Source organism: Hemicordylus capensis, chromosome 1, assembly GCF_027244095.1.
Source record: "Hemicordylus capensis ecotype Gifberg chromosome 1, rHemCap1.1.pri, whole genome shotgun sequence".
Taxonomy (NCBI): domain Eukaryota; kingdom Metazoa; phylum Chordata; class Lepidosauria; order Squamata; family Cordylidae; genus Hemicordylus; species Hemicordylus capensis.
The window spans coordinates 141,711,431-141,734,604 of NC_069657.1; the positions used below are offsets into that span (position 1 = coordinate 141,711,431).

The window sequence follows — 23,174 nt, forward strand, 5'->3', positions numbered from 1 at the left end:
AGGCTGCAAACTGTTCTCAAAATCCTAAAAATCAGCTACTATTTTGTAACACACATACAACACTTTATTGTATTTATGTATTTATTTATTTATTTTATATACCACCTGATGTTTGATCTAAGATCGTAAATAAACAACTAAACTAAACTATACCACCTGACTTCAAAGGCTCTATGCAGATTGAAGCCTGAAATGTCAGTATAAGATCTAAATACAGGCTGTAGAGGTGTGAATGGCACTTTGCTGTTCCCGTATGCAAGATGGTGTCAAAACCCAGATCATATGAATGCACACCATGCCTATAGTAGCGACGCAATTTTAAGCACCCATCTGGAAAGCACCCAGCAGAAAAAGGGACTCATTAGGGAAGCACCAAATAATCAAGTGTGGTTACCTTTCCTAGTGACAGAAATCTATCTCAAGATGAACGACTTACAGACTAAATGGTATAGGATCCAGCCAAAAGAGATTTAATTATTAATAGCAAATTGCACACTCACGAACAACTAAAATACAAACAGTGAAGAATATGGTTAAAAGGGCAGCTGAAGTTTCCCCTCAGGAATATAGAGGGCTGGCCATAGAAAGAGCCAGAAACCTGGCAGAGATTAATGGGTATAAATTTCCCTTAAGAAGATCAGGGGGGACTGAATATGTAGCAGGATTGCCCGTTCTGAAGATGGCTTTTATTTCAGCTAATTTCATTAGGCAGTGCCAGAGAAGTTTAAGCAAATATTGGATCAAGGCTAATGTGGTATGCCAAACATAAAACAAACATATTGGCATAACGGTGCCAATTAAAGTGTGCATTTTGGAATCAGAACATTGTACACTGAAAAGAAAGATTAGAGAAGCATTATATTTAGATAAACTGAGACCTGGAGTCAATGGAAAGGAAGAATTGAAAGAAATCCTAAAGTACATAGGCCATTAAATGGTGTATAAAAGAATTTGCTCTCCCCCCCCGCACCCGTGCTCGCTTCTTCCCTCGTTAGTGTGTGTCAGCAGTCTCTTGATTGCATTAGGGAGAGTTTCAACTATTAAAATGGAGTTTAAACAGAGGGATATTGAACACTGAGGATGGCGTGTTTACATAGAAATGTCTGGTTTCTTTAAAAATGTTTTAATTCTATTTTACGCAATAAAGAAGGTCTGAAGAGGAACATAGTGGTAGATTCATCATGCATATTGCGTCGCCTGTATACCAGTTAATTCACTCAATAATGATCGCAATAAGAGTTTAAAAAAATTATTGGAACAATCTTACATTTATTCAATTTATTTCAATACAAATTATTATAGCATATTTATAACACAAGCAAACAATACTATCGACATATCAGAATAATCATACTTTCCAAACTTCATACACAGGATCAGAATTATCTTCATTATGCTCTATATAATAAATAATTTTTCCAAATACAACACTGTGATTCTTTTCTCTGATTTGTCATTATCTTTACTTTGTCTGAATTTTTTTCTAAAATTGCAATTGACCATACCTTCTCTCTCCTCCATACCCATCTCTCCAGATTTAAATTATCCAACAATTTCCATTGCAGTGTCATAATTGCTTTAGCAGCCAGGATTAAGGAGATAACTAGTTCTTTAACTTCAAGTTTAGTATTGTTTCCTGTGAAAATATGTAATAAACCTAGATCTGGAGAGTATTCCACTATTTGATTTGTTATATTGCCCATTTCAACAAAACATTTCTCCCAAAAACTCCTCCAACATTGCATAGAATTTTGTGGAGAAAATCAGACTAATACCGAAGGTGTTAAATAAGAACAATGTAGTATTTTCCAGTGAAGTTCTTAGAGGTTGATTTTAAAAAAAAATAGAGGCTGATGAAAGCCCCCTGGCCTCCATAATAATTGCCAGTGCATCTCCTCTATATTTTTACCTAAATCCATTTCCCAAGCATTCCTCAAGCCTACTGGAGGATCTCCAATTTCTACTTTTATTAATACTTTATAGATATTTGAACTTATTCCTTTAGAAGACTGATCTGGATAGCTAAGTATTAATTTCTCAAAATTTGTGAGCGAGTAACTGAACTCTTGACTCTACTATCCATCAATATGGATCTAATTTGAAACCAAACTAGCCAAGGTATTTGGCATCCCATTTGTTGTTCATTCTCAACCTTGTTATATAACCTCTTATTTCTATAAAAGTCTCATATTCTATAAAAAATCTCTTCCTTTCAACGGGCTCAAATTAGTCAATCCAGAGTTGCCTGCCCCAGTATCCAGGCATGTTTTTTTCAGAAAAATTCTGAGTATCATATTTTACCTATTAATAGTTAAAATATGACTCAGAATTTTTCTGAAAAAGAAAAAAAAGACTCAAAGATTCATGTTTAAGTAATGAAAACAGCTATAATTATATTTCCCAGTTAATAAATTGAAGGCTTTTGTTCTATATGTGATCCAGTTATTCAAGATCACAAGAGGAATCTACTAGCACTATTCCCCAAGAATTATCAAATTTTCATAAGTGACAGATAACATAATAGAACTAGTCATTAAGCCCGTTACCTTAACGGGCGCTAGAAGAGTTGCGCTAGAAGAGTTGCCCGCAGCTCCGGACGGGCCCACCGCCGCCGCCCGCGGCTTCGGACGGGCCCACCACCCACCGCTGCCCGCAGCTCCAGCCGGGCCCACCACCCACCGCCGCCTGAGGCTCCGGCCGGGCCCACCACCCACCGCAGCTCCGGCCGGGCCCACCGCCGTTGCCTGCTGCTCCGGCCAGGCCCACCACCCACCGCGGCTCCGGCCGGGCCCGCCGCCCACCACTGCCCGCGGCTCCGGCTGGGCCCACCACCCACCGCAGCTCCGGCCGGGCCCGCCGCCCGCTGCTCCGGCCAGGCCCACCACCCACCGCGGCTCCGGCCGGGCCTGCCGCCCACCACTGCCCGCGGCTCTGGCCGGGCCCACTGCCGCCGCCCGCAGCTCCAGCCGGGCCCACCGCCACCTCGCCCGGCTTCCCCCGCCGCCTCCTCGCCTTGCCTGGCCAGGCCCACCACCTCGGCTTCGCGGCCACCATGGCCGCCCACAGCCTGGCCCGCTGGTTCTCCTGGGTGTGCCGCCAAGACCAATCAGGTGCCCCCTGCATACACGGATGCCTTTACGCGTGCGCCACGCATGCGCAGAACACCCGCAAGAGACACGGACGCAGGTACCTTAGGGTTTTATTATATAGGATGGAGCAATGGAAGCCTAACTCAGTAGGTATGTGGTTCTGCCTGGATAGGTCAAAAACAAATCGCCATATCAAGATACTACTTTCAGCAAAGCTCAGCCAGAATAAATTTTGTCTTGATGGAATTTTAAGAGCTCAGCTTCAACCCCAGAGTTAGCATACTTAGTTTGCCACTTTAAAGCTAAAAATCCAATTTTATAAATAGAATTAATGTTTTAGATTATACATTTATAAATAGAATAGAATTGTAAAACACACTTCTTTCCTTCTGTGTGTGTTTGTTATCCATAGTGGCACCTAATAATGCATATGGGAGCACACTGTTTTGATACTGCCGCCCAGAACCAATCTCATTCCGCTCAGTGATGAGAAAAAATTAGAGGAACACTGCGTGCCCCCACCCCAATGCTGGCCTTGGGGGCCTCCAAATGCTGAGTGGCCCTCCCCTCCCATGCCGGGTGGCCAAGCCTGCCGGTGAAACTTGCACAAGCAACAGCTGGGCAGGCAGTTAGGGCTGGCTGCTGTGCTGCCTGACCTGCCCAATACAACCAGAAGATTTGCTGCCTGGTAAACTGGTTCCCACCAACTCCGGCAAATTTCTTACCCCCACCCCCTGTTGCCCCACCTTCTGAAGAGTTATGTGCAGTGCAGGTCAGTGGGAAATTCCTTGTTCAGAATTACTTCGAAAAATACAAATAAATAAATAAATAAATCCCACCTTTCCTTGCGTGTATTCTGGTATAAAAAGTATGCATTCAGTTAATTTAAGTGGCAGGATTGTCCATTCAAAATGTGGTATTTCTCTGCAAGTCAATGGGAAATACCTTCCAGATGGGTCTTTTAGTTAACTTCTCCTCTGAAATGGAGGGTGTGCATTCATATTGGCCAGATTTACCCTGAAGTCCCTGCGAGCTATCAGGGAGCACTCCAGACATGATTCAGGTTTTTCATCGTGCATTAGAGCATAGCCTGATTTATGTCTGGGGTTAAAAAACCCACTTTTTGTGTCAGTTGGGGGGGGGCAAATTTGAACCCACAGTAAAGCCTTTCAGTAAAGCGTGCTATCTGGAAATGCTCCAGCTTTCCCTGAGCATGTTCTGGTGTTAAAAATAGTGCATTGCAGCTTAGCCAGCAGTGGGGGCAGTGCCCCCAAAAGGCCTTTAGGTCCAGGCTCCAAAATTACTAAGGTGCACCTCTGCTTATAAGTGTGGTCTTTTGGGTGGGCCTACGAGCCAGGGGTCTCTATGGGGATCCTCTTCTTATTCTGGAGAGGAGTTGAGCCAGGGAGAAGGGCTGGTTCCCTTCTTTAATCCTACTGTTGAAAAATAGATTATTCTGGTAAGGAACTGCAGAACCCAACTTCTTCTGGAGAAAGGCTGATCTCCTCTCCCACTCCTCCTAGTAAAAGATATTTTAAAAGTTTCTGATCTGGCTGACTGGAACTTTAAACACACACACACTCCCAAGCATACCTTGGATGGGAAAGAGGAAACATGTAAAAGACTCCTGAGGGCATGGAAAGGAGGGATATCCTCTATACACACCTGGTCTAAGTGAGATGCATTGCAAAAGAGACCTGGCAGACTGGATCCTTGGAAAAGCACAAGCTAGCTCTCCTCTGGATCCATGGGTTTGGAATACAGGTGGCCCTCGTTATCCGCAATTCCATTACCCATGGCATATCTGTGTTGGGAAATACAGACTCGACCTCATAATCCCTGCAAAAGGATTTCATGCATCCACGGCTTTTTGCGCATAGTTCTGATGTTCTGTGGTCATGCTCTTCCTGCACATGTTCGTGGGTAATGAGAGGAGTTTTGAGGAGGACGGAGGAGTGCTTTGGTCTGCAAGTTTTGTGGTTTTGTGGTTTTAAAAGACATTTTAAAAAGCATTTTGCAGCCTTGGGTAGCCTTTGGTGTTCTTAGGGAGCCACTGAGAGCCTTTAGGAGCCACTGCTCTAGAGCAGGCCTGCTCACTTTGGCCTCCAGGCTGCTTTTGGACTACAGCTCTCATAATCCCAAGCCACAGTGGCCAATAGCTAGGGATTGCGGGAATTGTAGGCCATCTGCTGCCACCTAATGGCGTCGTGGGGAAGTACGTTGCCTAGGGAGCAAGAGGTTGCTGGTTCGAATCCCCACTGGTGTGTTTCCCATAGTCTAGGAAACATATCAGGAGGGATTCGAACCAGCAACCTCTTGCTCCCTAGGCAAGCAGTTCTCCACTGTGCCATTAGGTGGCTGCAGATGGCCTACAACTCCCATAACACCTATATTGGGCAGCAGCGATATATGAAGGTGCTGAAAGGCATCATCTCATACTGTGCAGGAAATGGCAAAAGTAAACTCCTCCTGTATTCTATCAAAGAAAACCACATGGCTCTGTGGCGGCCAGGAGTTGACACCAACTCGATGGCACAACTTTAGGCCCGCTGCAGGAGTGCCAAGGTTGAGCAGTCTACTCTAGAGTCTTTGGAATCTTTTTGGACATATTTCTGTAGGGCCTTTGCAAGCTCTTGGGAGCCTTTCTTCAGCCATTCCTATGCAGCTTCTTGGAGGAACCTCTTGCAGCATTGTGAAGCCCTGATAAGATGCTAAGTATCACTTTAATAAATTTAATTTTGATGGAATTATATTTTTAATTTAAAAATGCAAAGCGAAAATTTAATTTTAATCTTGGTAATTAATTATAGTACTGTACTGAACTGGCGCCCCCTACAGCTTATTTCTTGGAACATTGCTGAGTGGGGGAGTAAGAGATATGAATCCAGCTTCATCAACATTTTAATTACGTGTGAAATACTGTTGCTGCAACAAACCTGGATGATGGAGGATTTTGACTGCCATGGGTTCGATATTTATACAGTAAATGCTACACCTAGTCAAAGGAGAGGTAGAGCTAGTGCGGGTTTGGGCATAATGGTATCTACATCCATACATGCTGTAGTTCAGACTCTTCCAGCGTGTGATCAAATGGCAATGGCTATTATTCACCTAGGTACTAGCAACATGCTGCTTATTAATGTTTATCTACCCCTGCAGCAGTTAAAATCCCAATGTAAGAGTAAATACGGGAATTGGTTAACTCCTCGTTAAGTGAGGGTTTCATACCAGTAGCCCTTAAAGAGGCGATAGTTCACCCTCACTTGAAGAAACCCTCCCTGGACCCTGAGGTCCTTGACAACTATAGGCCGATCTCCAATCTCCCTTTTGTAGCGAAGGTGTTAAAGAGGGTTGTATGTGCCCAGCTTGAGAGCGTCTTAGAGGAAACTGACTATCTTAATTCTTATCAGTCGGGTTTCAGGCCTCGGCATAGCACAGAGACAGCATTGCTCGCTCTGGAGAGGAGAGCTGGTCTTGTGGTAGCAAGCATGACTTGTCCCCATAGCTAAGCAGGGTCCGCCCTGGTTGCATATGAATGGGAGACTTGATGTGTGAGCACTGTGAGATATTCCCCTCAGGGGATGAGCCGCTCTGGGAAGAGCAGAAGGGTTCAAGTTCCCTCCCTGGCAAGATAGGGCTGAGAGAGATTCCTGCCTGCAACCTTGGAGAAGCCACTGCCAGTCTGTGAAGACAGTACTGACCTAGATAGACCAATGGTCTGAATCAGTATATGGCGGCTTCCTATGTTCCTAGATGACCTTCTTTGGGACCTTGATGGGGGTAGTGTCTCTTTCCTGGTCCTTCTAGATCTCTCAGAGGCTTTTGACACTATCGATCATGCTATCCTCCTTGACCACCTCCGTGGGTTGGGTATCGGGGGCACTGTCTTACAGTGGTTCTGTTCTTACCTTAGCAGGCGTGTCCAGTTGGTATGCATTGAGGACAGATGCTCTGACCCATGGCCACTCCTTTATGGAGTTCCCCAGGGTTCAGTTCTTGCCCCTGTCCTCTTTAACATCTATATGGAGCCACTGGGTCAGATCATTTCCCAGTTTGGGGTGAGATTTCATCAATACGCCGATGATACTCAGCTGTATATTGCCATCCCAGACCATTCTGGAGATGCTGTTTCTGTGCTTACTCGATGCCTGGAAGCTGTTAAGGTCTGGATGAATCAAAATAAGCTCAGACTGAATCCCACCAAGACTGAACTACACTTACTCAGCCCTCGTACCAGCCAAGAGCTGGATGTGAGCCTTGTTTTAGATGGGGTGGCCCTGCCCCCGAAAGAGCTTGTACGTGACTTGGGGGTCCTTTTGAATTCGTACCTCTTGCTTGAACAGCAGGTGGAGGCTGCAGCCAGAAGTGCCTTTGCCCAGCTCCATCTGATTCGTCAATTATGGCCTTACTTTGATCGGCAAGCATTAATGACAGTGACCCGTGCCCTTGTTATCTCCCGCCTAGATTATTGTAACGCCCTCTATCTAGGGTTACCTTTGAGGACGATCGGAAAGCTACAATGGGTCCAGAATGCAGCGGCTCATTTACTTATGGGTGCCAGAAAATATGACAGGGTAGCACCTCTCCTGCAGTCATTGCACTGGTTGCCTATTCACTACCAAGTTCAATTTAAGGCCCTGGTTTTGACCTTCAAAGCCTTGCGGGGTTTGGCACCTGTTTACCTACAGACCCGCCTCTCCCATCCAGTTACATCCCGTCTGGTCAGATCTGGTCAGATGGCCTTTTTGTCGGTCCCCGATTTCCGAGCAGTTCGGGGAGCTAGAATCTGTGAAAGGGCCTTCTTGGTTGCCGCCCCACTTCTCTAGAATTCCCTTCCCCTGCAGATTTGTTTAGCTTCTTCTTTGCCGATTTTTACATCTTTATTTTCTTTTCTTTTTCGCCAGGCTTTTACCCTGTAGTTTATCTATTCCCCCCACCCCCACCCCGTTAGTTACTTTAGTTTTATTTAGAATGTAATTTTAATGCTGTCTTGTTTTGCACGTTTTTGTACACTGCCCAGTCTTCAGAGTGGGCGGTATATCAAATGTTTCAAATAAATAAATAAATAAATAAATAATTGGCACAACCTAAAGAATTATATTGATAGTATGCTGGCTGAATCTTCCACAGCTTATGTGCTAATTGGGGGAGACTTTAATGCGAGAACGGGGTCAAATGGCATGTAGTGACTAGAGTGCTGGACTTGGACCGGGGAGACCCGAGTTCAAATCACCATTCAGCCATGATACTAGCCGAGTGACTCTGGGCTAGTCACTTCTCTCTCAGCCTGACCTACTTCACAGGGTTGTTGTGAGGAGAAACCTAAGTATGTAGTACACCGCTCTGGGCTCCTTGGAGGAAGAGCAGGATATAAAATATAAAATAATAAATAAATAAATAATGGCCTTATATGGACGATACCATCGCTGCTCCCCTGATTTACATGAAATGAACATCTTGCTGAAGCGCCAATTTAAGGATAATGTTGCAGACTTTGCTGGATACCGTTTGGCTCAGTTGGCCTATTGCTCAAACTTGTATATTCTCAATGGGGCAACAGATGGTGATATCCCTGCAGAATATACTTATTGGGGGGCTGGGATGAGTACAATGGATTATATGGTTGTCTCACATAATGGATCCATCTATTATCTTCTTTCCAGGTGATATTGGGCCGCCCTGAAAGTGACCACCTCCCAATAACTAAAAGCGACCACCTCCTGGCATGGCCAGGGCCTCACAGAGGCCATTTGTGCATGTGTGGCATCCATTTTTTAAAAAATCATCACCGCACATGCGCAACTGGCCTCTGTGAGGCCCTCACAGAGGCCATTTGAGCATGCGCTGCAGTGAGCAAAATGACCACCACACCAACTTATTGAGGCCCAAACTGGCCAGGAAATGCAGTAAAACAGGCCACGGAGGTGATTACTGAGGCCGGTGGGGGGAGGGGGAACCTTCACGGACACCCCCGCAGCCTAGAAAAGCCCCCCGAAGGGGCTAGAGGTAAAACAAAATGTATGTATGTATGTATTTATTTATATTTTAAAAACTTAGTGAAACATCCCCCCCCCCCCCGAACCAAAGGAGGGCCAGGCTGAACTGGTCCGGTCAGGTTCCGTGCACACCCCTAGCAGCAGGCGCCTCTTCAGGCAGTGCCCAGACACGAACACTTCCTCTCCTGCCAGAATGCTCCAAAGTCTGGAACACTCTGCTGGGTCTGCCAGGAAAGGGAGCAGCAGGCAGTGCATGTGTGCCCCCGCCCCGATTCCTCTCCTGCCAGGCCCCAAGGACTGCCCAAAGTCTGGAGTGCTCTGCCAGGGCATTGGCAGGCTGCCTCTGCAGTCAGCGCATGTGTGCCCCCCCACCGCAACTAGGCCTGTCTAGAGCACTCCAAAGTCCAGAGTGCTCTGCTGGGTCTATCAGGCAAGGCAGCAGAAGGTGTCTCTCCAGGCAATGCCCACACACCACCGCTTCCTCCTCCGCCAGGCTTGGCAGAGTGCTCTGAAGCACCCTGCAAGGCTCGCTGGGAGAGGCAGGGGCAGGCCACTTCTGCAGATGGTGCATGTGCATCAGACTGCTTTCTCCCCTGCCAAGCCCGTCTGGAGTGCTCCAAAGTCCAGAATGCTCTGCCAGGCTTGCTGGGCAAGGCAGCGGTAGGTGCCTCTCCGGGCAGTGCCCACACGTTGCTGCTTGCTCCCCCGCCAGGCCTGGCGGAAGGCTCCAAAACCTGGAATGCTCCACTGACCTGCTGGGAGAGGCAGCAGCAGGCCGCTTCTCCAAGTGGTGCCTGTGTGCCGCCAGGCCACTTCCTCCCATGCCAGAGCGCTTGATATCCCGAGTGCTCTACCGGTCCACTGGGAGAGGCAGTGGCAGTGGCAGGCCATCTCTCCAGGCAATGCACACAAGGCACCACCCTGTCTTCCTCTCCACCAGTCCAGTTCCCTCCCACCCCCCACCCCCCCGCCGCCCTTCACCACCCAAATGTCCAGGCTCAGTTCCTCCTTCCCACTCCAAAGCTAGTTTGACCATTACCTGTTTGTTTAATTGTTTTAAAGTCTATTTAAATGGCTTTATTCAGTGGTGCAGAAAAGCTGACAGAGGAAAACTGCAAACTTCATTCAGCAAGGTGCATCCATTGAAAATACCCATCAACTGCCACCTCCCTCCTTGCCCCAAAACAGTCCGTGATGGATGACTGCAACTTAGTTCTGGAACTATATTGTTCAAACAGATGTGTCTATTTGCTGCTCAAAGAAGCTCTTGTCTTCTGGACACCCAAGCACTAAAGTTCATATTGCTGTAGCTGCCATCCGAGGGCAAGTCCTATTTCATGCAACTTCTTTGTTTGCATAACACAGAAGTTTCTTTCCTTCTACTAGGCATCTCATTGCAAACAGACAGACAGCAGGATAACTGATCAGGAGCCTTTCCATTAACAGATCCATATCCTCTGGGATACAACCGCAAAGATTATACTTGCCCACACACTCGAGTGAAAAGTTCCCAGCTCCCCATCAGCCCAAGCGCTGGCCATTATAAGAGGCTGGCCAAGAAGAGCCTGCCCAGTCCATTCATTTCCAGGTCGAAGGTTCCAGCCTCTCACTGCAGGTTGCGGCTCAGGTACTGAAGGAACATGCTTCCCAGCTGGGGCAGATTCTGCTCGCCTTCCCCCGGATGCATTTTGGCATAGCTGAGAAACTGCCTGCGGAGCCGGCTTAGCTCAGCCAGGCTGACGGGTCTGTTCAGCAGCAATCCTTGAGGCGCTTGGCCTAGCCCGTCCACGGCCACCGGCACAAATTGCCCGGGCTGGACCCCATTCCTCTGAGCAGCCATGAGGGCAGCCAGCACGTCCTGGGTGAGGCGGTCGAGTTGGTGAAGGAAGCCGGCAGCCTGGAGGGGTTGGGAGCGCGTGGACTGGTTGCGGGGAGGCGGGCGGCGCTCAAAGAGGGCGGCACAAATATCTGGCAGAGGCAGCGGTTCAGCCAAGTCCTCGGGCGCTGTGAAAAGGGGCCAGTCCCAGCGGTTGCGCGAGTCCGGCACTTCCAGCGGGGGTCGGTCTGCACAAGCAGCCCCTCCGAGACACAGCACCAGGCAGTGGGGGGTCCCCGCATGCTTGCTGAGGCAATAGAGCTCATAGCGGAAGCTCTTCAGCTCATTGCCCGCATCAACCACCACCACATCGCGCGGGCTCAGATACCGCTCCACCTCTGCCCGCAAGGCAGCCCTGCCCCCACCGCCGACCCCCACGGGTTCTGCCTCAGCGACCACGAAGACCCGCCGTTCTTTGCCGGCCTCGGCACCCAGCGCAGCCCTCAGCTCTTCAGCGCGCTGGCTCTTGCCGCTCCCCGGCAGCCCACACAGCACCACCAACGGCATCTGTAGCGTGAAAGGGCCTTCGCTTATTGGATTTCCATTTGGGGGGCTACTGGGCATGCGCAAATACCGTGGTGCATGCACCGAATCATCAAATGAAGCGGTTTCCTGTTTGCTGTCCACAACTCCTGTGGAATTTTCTTTCTTTCTTCAAAACGAGGAAAAAACAAATCCCAGTTTCTCAGAACAGCATCAGATTGTGTTGCTTGTGTTATGTTGAACACAAAAAACTCTGAAATGCATTGAGAGAAGGAATATAGTGGTGTTTATTAAAGTAACTGGCAAGAATAGAGAATGCTCAGTCTCTCCAAATGTAGCCAGTGTCCTACCCTGAAGACACAACTGTGAGAAACTCTTGCCCTTCTGAAATCCAAGCTCCTCCTCATATGTGCTACGCTCTCTTACCCTAATGCCTTGTTTGCAAAGGAAATTTCACAAGCAAGGGCATTTCATGCTACACATCGCTCTTTTACCTCCCTCGGAAGGGGAGAAGGAGACTGCCATTGCTGTCACCTCAAAATAGACCCTACTTTATGGGGAGAGGAAAGCTAGTGAGGCGGACAAAAGGGAGACAGGCTGGGCTTACTTGAGTTAGGGATGGCTAACATCACCTGTCTAGTTACCTGCCAGGTACTTTATCATATGTTCATTTTGTCAAAAAGTCTAAATGGACCTTTGAATGATCTGTTGCTTACAATTGGGGACAAAATTCCATGGGGCAGCCATTTTAATACTTATTACTGTGCATTAATGGTTCTGTGTCAACCATGTACAGAAGTGAACAGTGCCATGCAAGGGTTCCCTGATGTCATATACTGTGGAAGTCAACAACAGGTTGTTACCATGGGAATTATACCAGACACCGTGCAGATTTTAGCAACTGAATATCATAACGGTCATGGGTGGGGAGGGCTGCCAATTTGTTCAGAGTCCTGGTGGAGGAGGCACCTTAAGTGGCACAGCACTTAAGAGTTGCTTAAGTGGCACAGCACTTAAGTGTTGCTTAAGTGGCACAGCACTTAAGTAGTGGTGGAGGAGGCACCTTAAGTGGCACAGCACTTAATGCTTAATTAACAAGCAGAAGGTTACCAGATCGAATCCCCCCCCCCCCAGCATCAGCTCATACTGCATGGGAGGAGGCAATGGTAAACCCCCTCCTGTATTCTACCAAAGAAAACCACAGGGCTCTGTAGGTGCCAGGAGTTGAAATTGACTTGATGACACACTTTACCTTTAGTGGCGGAAGAGAGGATTTTTAATTATCCTTCCTGCATCATCTCCCAGTTAAATGCCTGCAGTTGTTTAAAAATAGAGGTACCTGTTCTTTTCTCCCATGCGGCAAACAACAGCTAGGGAGTGAGGCAGTTTTGACTGGGAGAACAGTCCTGGGAGGAAAAGTTGACATCCCTCCCCTGGGGCTTCTCTGGTCTTACTGCAGTCACCATCCATGGCTGCATTTCATACAGGGAGATAGCCACAGATCTCCTACATAACATTGTTTGGCCCTCACCAAGGTGGTTAATGTGTCTGGAGTATACCACTTCATACTGCCGTACATGACTGAATGTTCTTTCATACAAAAATGAAAGAACATTACAAAAATGTTCTCTCCACATTAAAAAAAAAAGATGCCAGAGAGAAAAGCAATCAAGTGTGATTTTCATATTCATGTACCTCACAAATGCTGAATATGTATATATCCAGGTTGGTTTTCTAATCTGTCCACTATAATACTATGCCTTTTCCTTTCAACAACTACTTTCTTAAGTATTGAGTCATATGTGCATTTGAGCCCTGTTGTTGGTTGATGTTCACACACGTAGTTACTGTATTTGTCTTCACTGTTCCAAAGAAAACAGGCTAATCCCAAAATGCTAGAGAAAGTGTTTCAGAATAAAATGCTGGTTTTCTTTCCGGTAGAATACAGGAAGGGTTTACCATTGCTTCCTCCCTATTAAAAATAGCTGAAAATGGAGGTGGCCAAAAGAAGGCAGGGGCACGGGCAGCTATAATGGAGCCAGCGTGGTGTAGTGGCTAGAGTGCTGGACTTGGACTAGGGAGACCCGAGTTCAAATCCCCATCCAGCCATGAAACTAGCTGGGTGACTCTGGGCCAGTCACTTCTCTCTCAGCCTAACCTACCTCACAGGGCAGTTGTGAAAGAGAAACTCAAGGACGTAGTACACCGCTCTGGGCTCCTTGGAGGAAGAGCGGGATATAAATGTAATAATAATAATAATAGTGATGCAGTCACTCAGCTTGCTAATCTACAGCATGACCAAACATCATTCAGGGAAGAAGATCGGATTAAACAGGAGGAGAGTACTACTTCAACTAGCTGAACCCGCACAGAGCATCTGCGCGCTTTTGGGGGCCGGCTCCCTCCCCCGCCCCACCTTCTGCCCCGGTCTCTCCTGCCCTCCCTCCCGCCTTCTGCCCCAGTCTTCTCACGTTTCCGTCCGGGCCGCGCTTTCCTTCCCGGGCTGCTCTCGCCGGGGGCCGCCGCCGCCACCGTCTCCTTGACCGGATACCCGGGAACTCTCGCAGCGTGTCGCGAGAGTTCTGCCGCAAAAAAAGCCCATAAAAATTCTGAAAGTGAGCGGGGGTGGTAAGTGTCAGTGGAGACATAATAGAGGTACTTAATTTTAGAACACTTATTGGGACTGGTCTTTGAACGGTCCACGTTGCATGTGCATTTTTCAGCGGTATTTTTCTTAGGTCTAAGGTACTTTACACAGTTGAACATTCATATACACACACAGTCACCACTGCGCCCGCCCCGATTCTCTAGAGCGGCGGCCGTTGGAAGAGCAGTAGCGGCGCCGGAAGCCTTGGGTCGCTGACCAGCCTGGGCGGGGTGTTCACGCCCCTCACATCCCATTGGCTGATGCGGGCGCTGCTGCCATCGACGCTTGCCCCCCGGAATGTTCGGAAGAGCAGAAATCGGTCTTTTCACTGAAGAACACTCATGAGCGCTTGGAAAGGTGAGCTCCATTTTCTCGCCGGGCGGAAGTGCGCTCGCTTACGTTGCAGCGTTCCTGCCTTCTAATTTGTTGAAGGGAGCTGGGCAGCTTTTCAGTCCCGCCATGTTTGTTGAGGGGACGGGATAAACAGGAAGTCATTCAAATCGCCCTCCCCAGCGTGTATGGCTAGCAGTTAATTCAAGGCTCTAACGTAGCTACTCCGTTATCGGGTCATTTGGGGATAGCGGTGTTGAAACGGGACCTCCCGCATTCCCCTCTCCGATGAGTGAGTGAAACAGGCAGGTTGCTATCGCTGTTGGGTCCCCTCTTTCCGCGGATGACTATGAATGGGTCGGGACTCCCAAGGAGATGACATGCGAGAGGTCAAAGTCAACCAAGCTGGCTCACCTTCTCTCGGCAGCTTTCCTTCCGAGCAGCTGCCTCTGCGCGTGCCTCCCAGGGCAGGTTCCTGTATTTTGTGTCAGCATTCCTTAAGAGAAAAGCGATGCCTGGATTCAAAGAGGAAGAGGCATGCGAGACAGCAAAGCCGCGGCCTGCCTTCTCTCCTCTTTGCCCACCGTCTCACTCGCAAGAGGAACAGCTTCCCTTCCACGGTTGCCACTCCAAAACTACCACTGTACCTCCCAAAAGCAAGCGAAGCAATTATTCTTAGCCAAAATCTTGTGTGGCTTATAGTCAAAGTCCTATTTACTTCCTTGTTTTATGTATGTATGTATGTATTTATTTATGTATTTAATAATATCTGCTTGAGTAGGGTCGAAGTTAAGGAGAATTAGATACAGAAATGGACTAATGCTGGGAGTGACCCAAACAGCAGTGGAGCATAGTTAACACCTTTTTCTTCTCCACTCTGCATAGGGCTCCTATTTTTCAAACTTTTTTCCCTGATAGGCAGAAACATTAACAGGTGCAGTTTTTCCCCAACACGCCAGTTTTCCTTGCTAAACTAATACAATGTTTGGAGCCCTGCCAGAAGAAGGGAGCCAAAACTACTGAATATGCTGCTCAATGTTAATTTCTAGGGTGTCTCCAATTGGAGACCCTAACTTGGCTTAAGTCCGATTTACCTTAGAGAGTGCCTTCTTCTGTATGATCCCCACTGCACATTAAGAACCAGTGTTCACACAACACTAGACACAAATTGCCTCTGTGCATGCACAGGAACCAGGCCACCTGCCGGGGAGCCGCCACCACCACCGCAGGGAAGCCTCCTCCACAGCCTCCACTACAGCAGGTAAGGTGCTCTCTTGCCCGCCACCCAAACAGTGGTCCCTCTAATTTTTTTCCATCTCTGTGCGGAATGAGTTTTGTTCTGGCCAGTAGTGTCAAGGTACTGTGTGCACACATGGATTCAGAGTGAGGCCTTCCTAATTCAACCTGAGCGGGATCTAAAATTAACTGAGCAGACATTAGAAAACTTGCGAGCACATGCACGTGTGCATACCTTAGAGGGAACAGTGCACCCTTTTAAGGTAGGGAATCTCCTTTGCTTGTATAGGGGAATCCTTACTTGATTCTCCTTGACAAGCAAAGCACTCGAACCAGATGAACTGGGCCAAACCAGTTCATTTGAACCAATCGTTCGAACCGGTCCTGGTTCACAGTTCGTGCTCAGACAGGCCCTCTCTTTTGAGGTGCCAGTCCAGTTCAAGCTCCTGCCAGTTAAACCAGATCCTCACACCCCTAGTGGCCATCCAAACTGGTGTTACACAAGAAGCAGCACTTTGCAGGCATTCGAAGAAGATGTGATTGGTAGATAAATCACTGTTAAACCATTCCGTTTGTGGGTGACTGCTTGAAAAATCTATAAACACTATATATCTGGAAAGGTGGGAGAGAGAATTATTTTAACTAGGATTCTGAAGTGTCTAATTTGACTCTGGAACAGACTTGGCAATGAACATTGATTATGACACAGGCAGATGTATTCAAATGCTAATCTTGGGACATGTCTGCTGCTTTGTTGGGTCATATGTCTCCCAAACAGGCCTGACTCCCCCCACCACCACTTTCCCCCTTGTGCTCTAACAGAACCTTGTGTAGCAGTAAAAGTATTACTGGGTACTGGATTAAGGAATATAAGGCGAGTTGATGGTGAGGGAAAATTAAAAGGGGCCCATGTGAAAATTAAAGCAGTCTAGGTCCTGTTCACTCCTGGAATGATGCAAGAAGACTCTGTAGTTCCCAGGCACTGCACACAAACTGCATCCTTGTTTTTATGTCTGTAGCATTCCAACTATGGAGAAACATAAAAGGCACTACTGCTTACCACTATCCTCATTCCCCCACAGGACATTATGCTTCCAACTCTTCGTCACCTCTGCCAGGTTATACCCCCTACTCCTGTAGGCAGTGTGGGTCCAGTTCGCAGGTACTTATCCTGGGAAAATGAGCAAAGGTGCAGAGGGCTGCTAGAAGCATCCACCAACCGATACAAACAAGAAGCCGTGTCAGCAGCTGTTCTGGTGTCCATGTGCTCTGTGTCTGGGAAGCCAGCCATCTTGTACACTCTGCGTTCCAGCACCCTGACTGGCATGCACAAAGGAGATGTCAGGTACTTGAGACCCCCTTCTTCTTTTCTAATCAGACTGGAAACAAGCTAAAGAATCACCTCCAGAACTTCTGTTTGTTCATGCCCAAACTCCATAACTCCCAGAGACCAACAAAGAGCCCTCTATCACAGTCTTAGATAGGGCTTGCTCTGTGAAAGCTGTCAGTGCCCTTCAGCCCCAAGTGACTTCTGATTCCTTAGACTTTCCAGTCCTGAATGTCCCCTTAAAAAGAACCCTCATTTGTTCATGCAGTTTCCCAGGTGGCAAACGTGACGACTCTGACCGGGATGTCATCGCCACGGCACTCAGGGAGACTCATGAAGAGCTGGGCCTGCAGTTAGGGAAGGACTGCGTTTGGGGAGTCATGAGACCAGTGCCTGATAGGGTAATGTTACATTGGTGCCCCGGAATCCTCAGGGATAAGGTTAATCTTGGAAGGGTTTCCACAAGGGAGTAGGGACAAATATTTGGTTTGCGGTGGGCTCACCTGTTGGAATCTGCATGGAGCGGTGTCTGATAGGAGAGGCATGGAGGATTTGGGGGGGGGGGGGGTCCGTGGGGTAGGAATGCTCAAGGGGCTTGATTTGATTGATCCCTTTATAAGGGATTCATCATGTGGGGGCATGCCTTGCAGGAAAAGCATGGGAAGGCCTGGAATTCATTTCTAAACTCTGGTTCCTTCCAGATGAGAAATGGAGTTGCTCCTGTGCTAGCCAACTTGGGTCCTCTGGAGCACCTGACACTGAAGCCTAACCCCAAAGAGGTGAGTCAAACAGGGAAAGGAATGCAGTGAAAGCTTACTGCCCATTCCTTTGACTGGATGACACCAGGAAAAGGCATTAAGGATAAGGCCTTGTGTTCCCATCATGTCTTGGTAGGCCCGGAGTGTCTGGGTGGAAGACTTAGGAGTGAGGATATATTTCTATGGGTGGGGAGGATGTGCAGTACTTTGAACAGGGCAATTCCAAGTTGGGGGAGGAAGTGATGGTTTATCTGGGAGACTAGTGCTTCTGCTCCTTCCTCATCGATCTTTATGATTTGCTTTTCAGGTTGAGGCTGTTTTCACTCTTTCCTTTTCCCATCTACTGCAAGAAGAGAACCAGGGCTATACCCACTTCTGCAACAAAGGCCGCTACAGCCACACACTGCCCGTCTTCCGTCATGGGCCTCACCGTGTATGGGGACTCACAGCTATTATCACTGATTTGACTCTGGAATTGATGGCTCCGGGAGCGTACCACAGACGGACTCATGTGTTGGGCATTCGCTGATCTTTACTTTCTAACACTCGGCCGCAAAGCTCTGTGGGTCCGTTCCATGAAGTTTGCTAAAGGACACTGATACAACTGATACAGCTGATCACTGACACCCAGTCAAAGGAATGGGCAGCAAACTTTCACTGCATTCCTTTCTCTATTTGACGCACCTCTTCGGAGTTAGGTTTCAGAATCAGGCCTTGAGAGATGTTAAGCCTCTCCCTGGTCACCAAAGTCTTAAAAAACTCCAGCCACCTCATTCATGTTCAGCACAAAGAAACAGGTTTGCCCCTCAACCCATGGTTCAGTTGTATCATGTTATTATTAAGGGAAGAGGCAGTAGACTAAGAATCACCTCTCCTACTCTGTTGGTAACCGCTGCTGTAGGACCTATTTTGAATCAACTTCTAATAAATACACAAATGAGGAACCCCTTATAGGTTTGGGGTATTTGTGCATCAGAGATAGAACAATGCAGTTTTGAGCCCAAAGAGACCTGCATCCTGGTTTTGTGTTTAGTTTCAAACAATAGCTCGGTTCTGTTCAGTACAATTTTATTGACGGGCTAAGTTAGATAAGCACTTGCCAATATGGGCATATTCATTCATACAAACATTCATTTACATCCTGCTTTTCCTCCCAGGAGCCCAGAGCAATATACAGTACATGTGTAGCGGATATACCTAGCCTTTGTCTCAGAGCAAGGGGAAGCAAATTGCTGAAACTCCTCCCCGCTGAGCTTTCTGGCTTCTCCCCCAAACTTTCCTGTACTTAGTAGTTTATTCACTGCCACCACACCCTATTAATGAGAGTTTATTTCCCCCCAGCTTGGGTGAATTTCCAGGGAAACTCTCCTTCTCTTACTACTGGAAAAGTACAAAAACCTTCCACTTACACGTGGTGAGAAAACTTGGTAGCTGAACAATCAAATTGAGACGTTTGCACCAGAGTAGCCCCCTTTCCAGCTCCACTTTCCTGAGTTAAAAATTCACTCAAAGGGGCTGGTTAAAATTTGCAAAGAACAAAAAGAAAAATAAACTTTATTCAAAATACTACAGACAGTTTCCACCTGAGACTTTCTCAGCTTTTAGTTATAGGTAAGAGAAACACTCTGTAGTTGCAAGAATACTTCAAAAAGCACCCCAGTTGCAAGGAACAGGGCTGTAGGAACATACAAAAGCACCTTTAAAAGTTTACAGAGATGTTTGCAGCGCCCTGGATGGATGGGCACAGGCTATCGTTTCTTAACTTAGTTACGTTACAGCTACACAGTCCTAGACCAGTTGCAAGGATATACAGAGCACATAAAAGGAAAATGGAAGTCTAACACAAACTGACTAACAAACTGTTTCCTAGGCTATATTTCCAGAAGCCCTGCTTTCCTCCCCCATTTAAACTCCCCAAACCCGACAAGAGTCAAGCTTCCTGCAATCCTGTCTCTCAAGGATCTGCAGGTGTCCTTCCATGAGAGAATTCTCCAGGCTAGCTTTTGACCATGAGGCAGTAAAACTCCATTTCACCTCACTAAGCCTTCTGCCTATCCTTTCTCACCTTCAGCCTAGCTGCTTCTGAACAAAGAAACTCTTCTCTTCCTGTCTCATGGTCCTCTAGGTCCCACCTACCTGGTGCTGATTGGCTGATCCCTAGAGGTCACCAACCTGTCAGACAGGACAGGAGGGAAGGGGCTGATCAGAGGCTGATAGTTACAACATGGTTATGTTTATCCTCACAACAACCCAGTGAGGTAAGTTAGCTTGAGAGCCTAGAGACAGTGAGTTTCATGGCTGAGCAGGGATTTGAACTCCGGTCTCCCTGGTCCTAGTCCAACCACTACACAACACGGGCTCTCAGGTGTCCATATAATAAGTGCAGCCCACCTAGGCTAAGCTTAGATCTGTGGTTGAGTTTTGATCCCTACCTCATTGTTGCTCATGGCCCCAGTCTGCTCTGATGGACTGCTCAATAACAGGATGCCACCTTGTTGCTTTGCCCTTTCTGGAATTCTCATTCCCAGGGTGCTTCCTCCATCCCACATTGCTGAGAGTTTGTTCCTGTTTCAAGGAAATACCTCTATAACATCCCAATGGTTTCTTTCACACCTGGATGTTGGGTTTATTCCATTTGTGGAGTTAACACTTGGATGGAATAACTATGTTTATTATGTTGTCTCTCCACCCTGGGCTAGAATGTACAAGAAGTACTATTTAAATACAGTTTAGGCATTCCATTTATGGACCAGGTCAAACTGGTCCATACCATCTTCAACATTCTATCGGGCATGGGCTGTGTAATTCGCCACGCTCCTGGATCTCAAGGTCCTACCCTTTGTAGTCTCTGGAATTCTGAGGTGGGCATGCATCGTTCATCCAGAATAAAAGGCAGCTCTTATTGAGGATCAGGGCACAGCTGGCGGAACCAGGAGCGGTGTTCCCTCTAATTTTTATCATCAGTGAGTGGAAACAGTTTTGTTCTGGGTGGCAGTTTCAAGGCAGTGTGCGCACATAATTATCTCTCTCACACACCAATGTATGTTAGCACTGCTGCGCATAGCAGCACAGCACATAAAAATTTTTTACACCCCTGCCCCCACTTCTGCAGCTTATTACTCAACACTGAAACTAGTTTTTCATTACTAAGTACCATAAATATACACCATAAATATGGAAGGCAAAAGAAGTGTATTTTACAATTCAGGGGCCTAGAGCACCGTTCTTATGAGGGAAGGCTGCAACACCTGGGGCTATTTAGTTTAGAAAAAAGACTGCTGTGGGGAGACATGATAGAGGTCTATAAAATCATGCATGGTGTGGAGACAGTGGATAGAGAGAAATTCTCCGCCCTCTCACATAACACTAGAAGCAGGGGTCATCCCATGAAATCGATTGCCTGGAAATTTAAGACCAACAAATGGAGTTACTTTTTCACACAACGCATAATAGGAACATAGGAAACTGCCGTATACTGAGTCAGACCATTCCTGTATTCCTGTTAGTCGCATCGTGAGTCTGTCACGCTGTGTTTTGGACTTCCATTCTTCTTTCAAATTTTCTCTAATCTCTGCCTCTCAGCTTTTGTAAGCAGTCTTTTCCTTTCATTTTCTGCTTGTTCTTGCTTGTTCTTTCCTTTCCTTTCCTTTTTTAATTGCTTTTGAATCTGCATTTGCTTAGTTCCTTCCTCTATTAATGTTAATTCCAGTTTGATTTTAGTTAATTTTTGTTGATCTCTGCTTCTCAACCTTTTAAAGCAGCTTTTTAAAAATAGAGATTTCCACCCCACTCTGTGTTCTTGCACAAAGCTGACAGCAGGGGGAGCAAACACCTTTACAATTCTATTCCCCTTAGAAGCACAGGCGGGTGGGGGAGAAGGGGATTCTATGTTGTTTATCAGTGGGAATATTCTTTTTTTTTTCCAACCTAATGATCAATAATACTTTTATCAGTAGATTTCATCTGTCTCATTTTTTTTTTCTGTTTCCCATACGTTCTAATGTGAGCACACCACATACATGTCTCTTTTTAATGGTCTCCAGAATGTGAGATTCTGGCTAGTCAATGTGTGAGCTTTACAAGTGCCCTAGGAACAGACATAGCTTTCAAGTACCCAAGAACAATTACATGGTCACTACAATGATGTATGTCCAGCATTGTCACTTTCTGGCTTGATGGAGAGCGTGCTTATTCTGCCCTTCCTTTGCCATGTGGAGGGGAAATGATTATCAGTTATGGCAACTGCTCACTCAGCTTTAAGTGCACACTTCAGGGGCACCTACCGCCCCCCCCCCCCCAAGTGTGGGCCAGACCTAACTCAAACCGAACCGGTTCATTGATCTGCTGGTAAAGAGGAATCCGATGAGGATTCCCCTTTACCAGTAAAGAGGCGGGGCAGCCTCCCTAAGCCTAGAGGTGGCAGAAGGTGAGTCAGTACTTACAAGTACTATTGGTGGTGGTGGTGGCTGCAGGGGAGGCAGCATCAGATCCCCCCCACGAGGCCTCCCCCAGAGTAGCTAATAGCTTTTCTGGCCTGGTTCAGGTCTCCGCACACATTTGGAGGCCATTTTAGTGACCTTCACACATGCACAGAGGCCATTTGCATAAATGCACTCATGAAGAGCAACTGCTGTACTCCAGTGCCATGCACAGGGCAGCAGGCTTGCCACGGCCCATTCATCTCTCTCAGTATCACACTTTTCCATGGTTCCTCTGTTGAGTTCTCCACCTACACTGTCTCCTCCAGTTGCATAGATGTGGCCTTCACAAAGAGCAGAAGGCAACCTGAGGTTTCCTAGTTTTACTGTGGTTGCATTTGGTGCTTTTCAGTTAGATTTGCCAGTCTGCTCAGTCAAGACAGACAGGGCTTTTTCAGCAGTGCTGTGTACCATAGCTATCATGTAGCAGCTACAGAAACTGTTTCTTCCTTCTCCACATTTAAATTGTCACTACTCAAAAACTATCTATCAGGAGGACATGGGACAGCAGCATTACAGCATCCAGGCGGTTTTTCACACATGGCTCTATGCCTGGGGTATCTAAAGAGCAAATCTGCTTCACAGCAGATTCCAGGCATTTTAATTTGAGGGATTAGATGGACCATTCACATATCCATCAGCACCTCCTTTACATAGCTATCAGCACTTCCATCAACACCTTTGGAGAAAGCAGAAGCCCCAGAGTTTTTTTTCAAAAGCTGCTGGAAATAGAGGTGTTTTTTCTACTCTGGACATAACTCAGGCTAATCCAGAATTCGCAACTCCATTGGGGAGAATCAAAGTCCTGTCTGCCCTGTTCCCTGATAGCCTGCAGGGAGGTCGGATTAAATCCAGTGAATATGTGGACTGGCACACTCCAGTCAGGAGTGGATTTTGGCGGGGGGGGGGAGCCCTGTAACTGATTCTCTATGTTGCTGTAATACCTCTTCAACT

The 23,174-nt window shown here is 47.2% G+C and overlaps 3 protein-coding genes across 11 annotated transcripts in view; 1 reads left to right on the forward strand and 2 right to left on the reverse strand.

Annotated features, from left to right (window-relative positions):
* LOC128335194 (membrane-spanning 4-domains subfamily A member 4A-like) overlaps positions 1-2,724 on the reverse strand; it is a 48,588-nt gene extending 45,864 nt beyond the window's left edge. For both annotated transcript variants that reach the window (XM_053273179.1, XM_053273169.1), the window contains exon 1: positions 2,547-2,724. The gene's annotated coding sequence lies outside the window, so the exon portion shown is untranslated. The remainder of the gene's footprint in view (positions 1-2,546) is intronic.
* A 7,423-nt stretch (positions 2,725-10,147) lies between these two features.
* On the reverse strand, positions 10,148-14,233 carry KTI12 (KTI12 chromatin associated homolog). The gene is made up of 2 exons (XM_053273238.1): positions 13,916-14,233; positions 10,148-11,697 (listed from the first exon to the last, which is right to left on the reverse strand). The coding sequence occupies exon 2, from the start codon at positions 11,523-11,525 to the stop codon at positions 10,692-10,694; it is 834 nt and encodes a 277-aa protein (XP_053129213.1). The 5' UTR covers positions 11,526-11,697; positions 13,916-14,233; the 3' UTR covers positions 10,148-10,691.
* A 73-nt stretch (positions 14,234-14,306) lies between these two features.
* On the forward strand, positions 14,307-18,691 carry NUDT8 (nudix hydrolase 8). Of its 8 annotated transcripts, none has more exons than XM_053273229.1 (6): positions 14,330-14,448; positions 15,610-15,682; positions 16,740-17,002; positions 17,253-17,385; positions 17,686-17,763; positions 18,050-18,691. In XM_053273229.1, the coding sequence occupies exons 3-6, from the start codon at positions 16,746-16,748 to the stop codon at positions 18,269-18,271; spliced, it is 690 nt and encodes a 229-aa protein (XP_053129204.1). In that variant the 5' UTR covers positions 14,330-14,448; positions 15,610-15,682; positions 16,740-16,745; the 3' UTR covers positions 18,272-18,691. The 8 variants fall into 8 exon arrangements, with proteins under 8 accessions (XP_053129195.1, XP_053129204.1, XP_053129165.1 ...); XM_053273232.1 differs by lacking the exon at positions 14,330-14,448 and adding an exon at positions 14,532-14,726; XM_053273231.1 differs by lacking the exon at positions 14,330-14,448 and adding an exon at positions 14,532-14,713.
* Positions 18,692-23,174: the final 4,483 nt, after the last annotated feature.

Coding starts and splice junctions, on each gene's coding strand:
- NUDT8 (XM_053273190.1), top strand. CDS start 14,775: ATGGGTCGGGACTCCCAAGGAGATGACATGCGAGAGGTCAAAGTCAAC. Junction 17,386..17,685: donor TGAGACCAGTGCCTGATAGG/GTAATGTTACAT, acceptor GGTTCCTTCCAG/ATGAGAAATGGAGTTGCTCC. Junction 17,764..18,049: donor TGAAGCCTAACCCCAAAGAG/GTGAGTCAAACA, acceptor TTTGCTTTTCAG/GTTGAGGCTGTTTTCACTCT.
- KTI12 (XM_053273238.1), bottom strand. CDS start 11,525: ATGCCCAGTAGCCCCCCAAATGGAAATCCAATAAGCGAAGGCCCTTTC.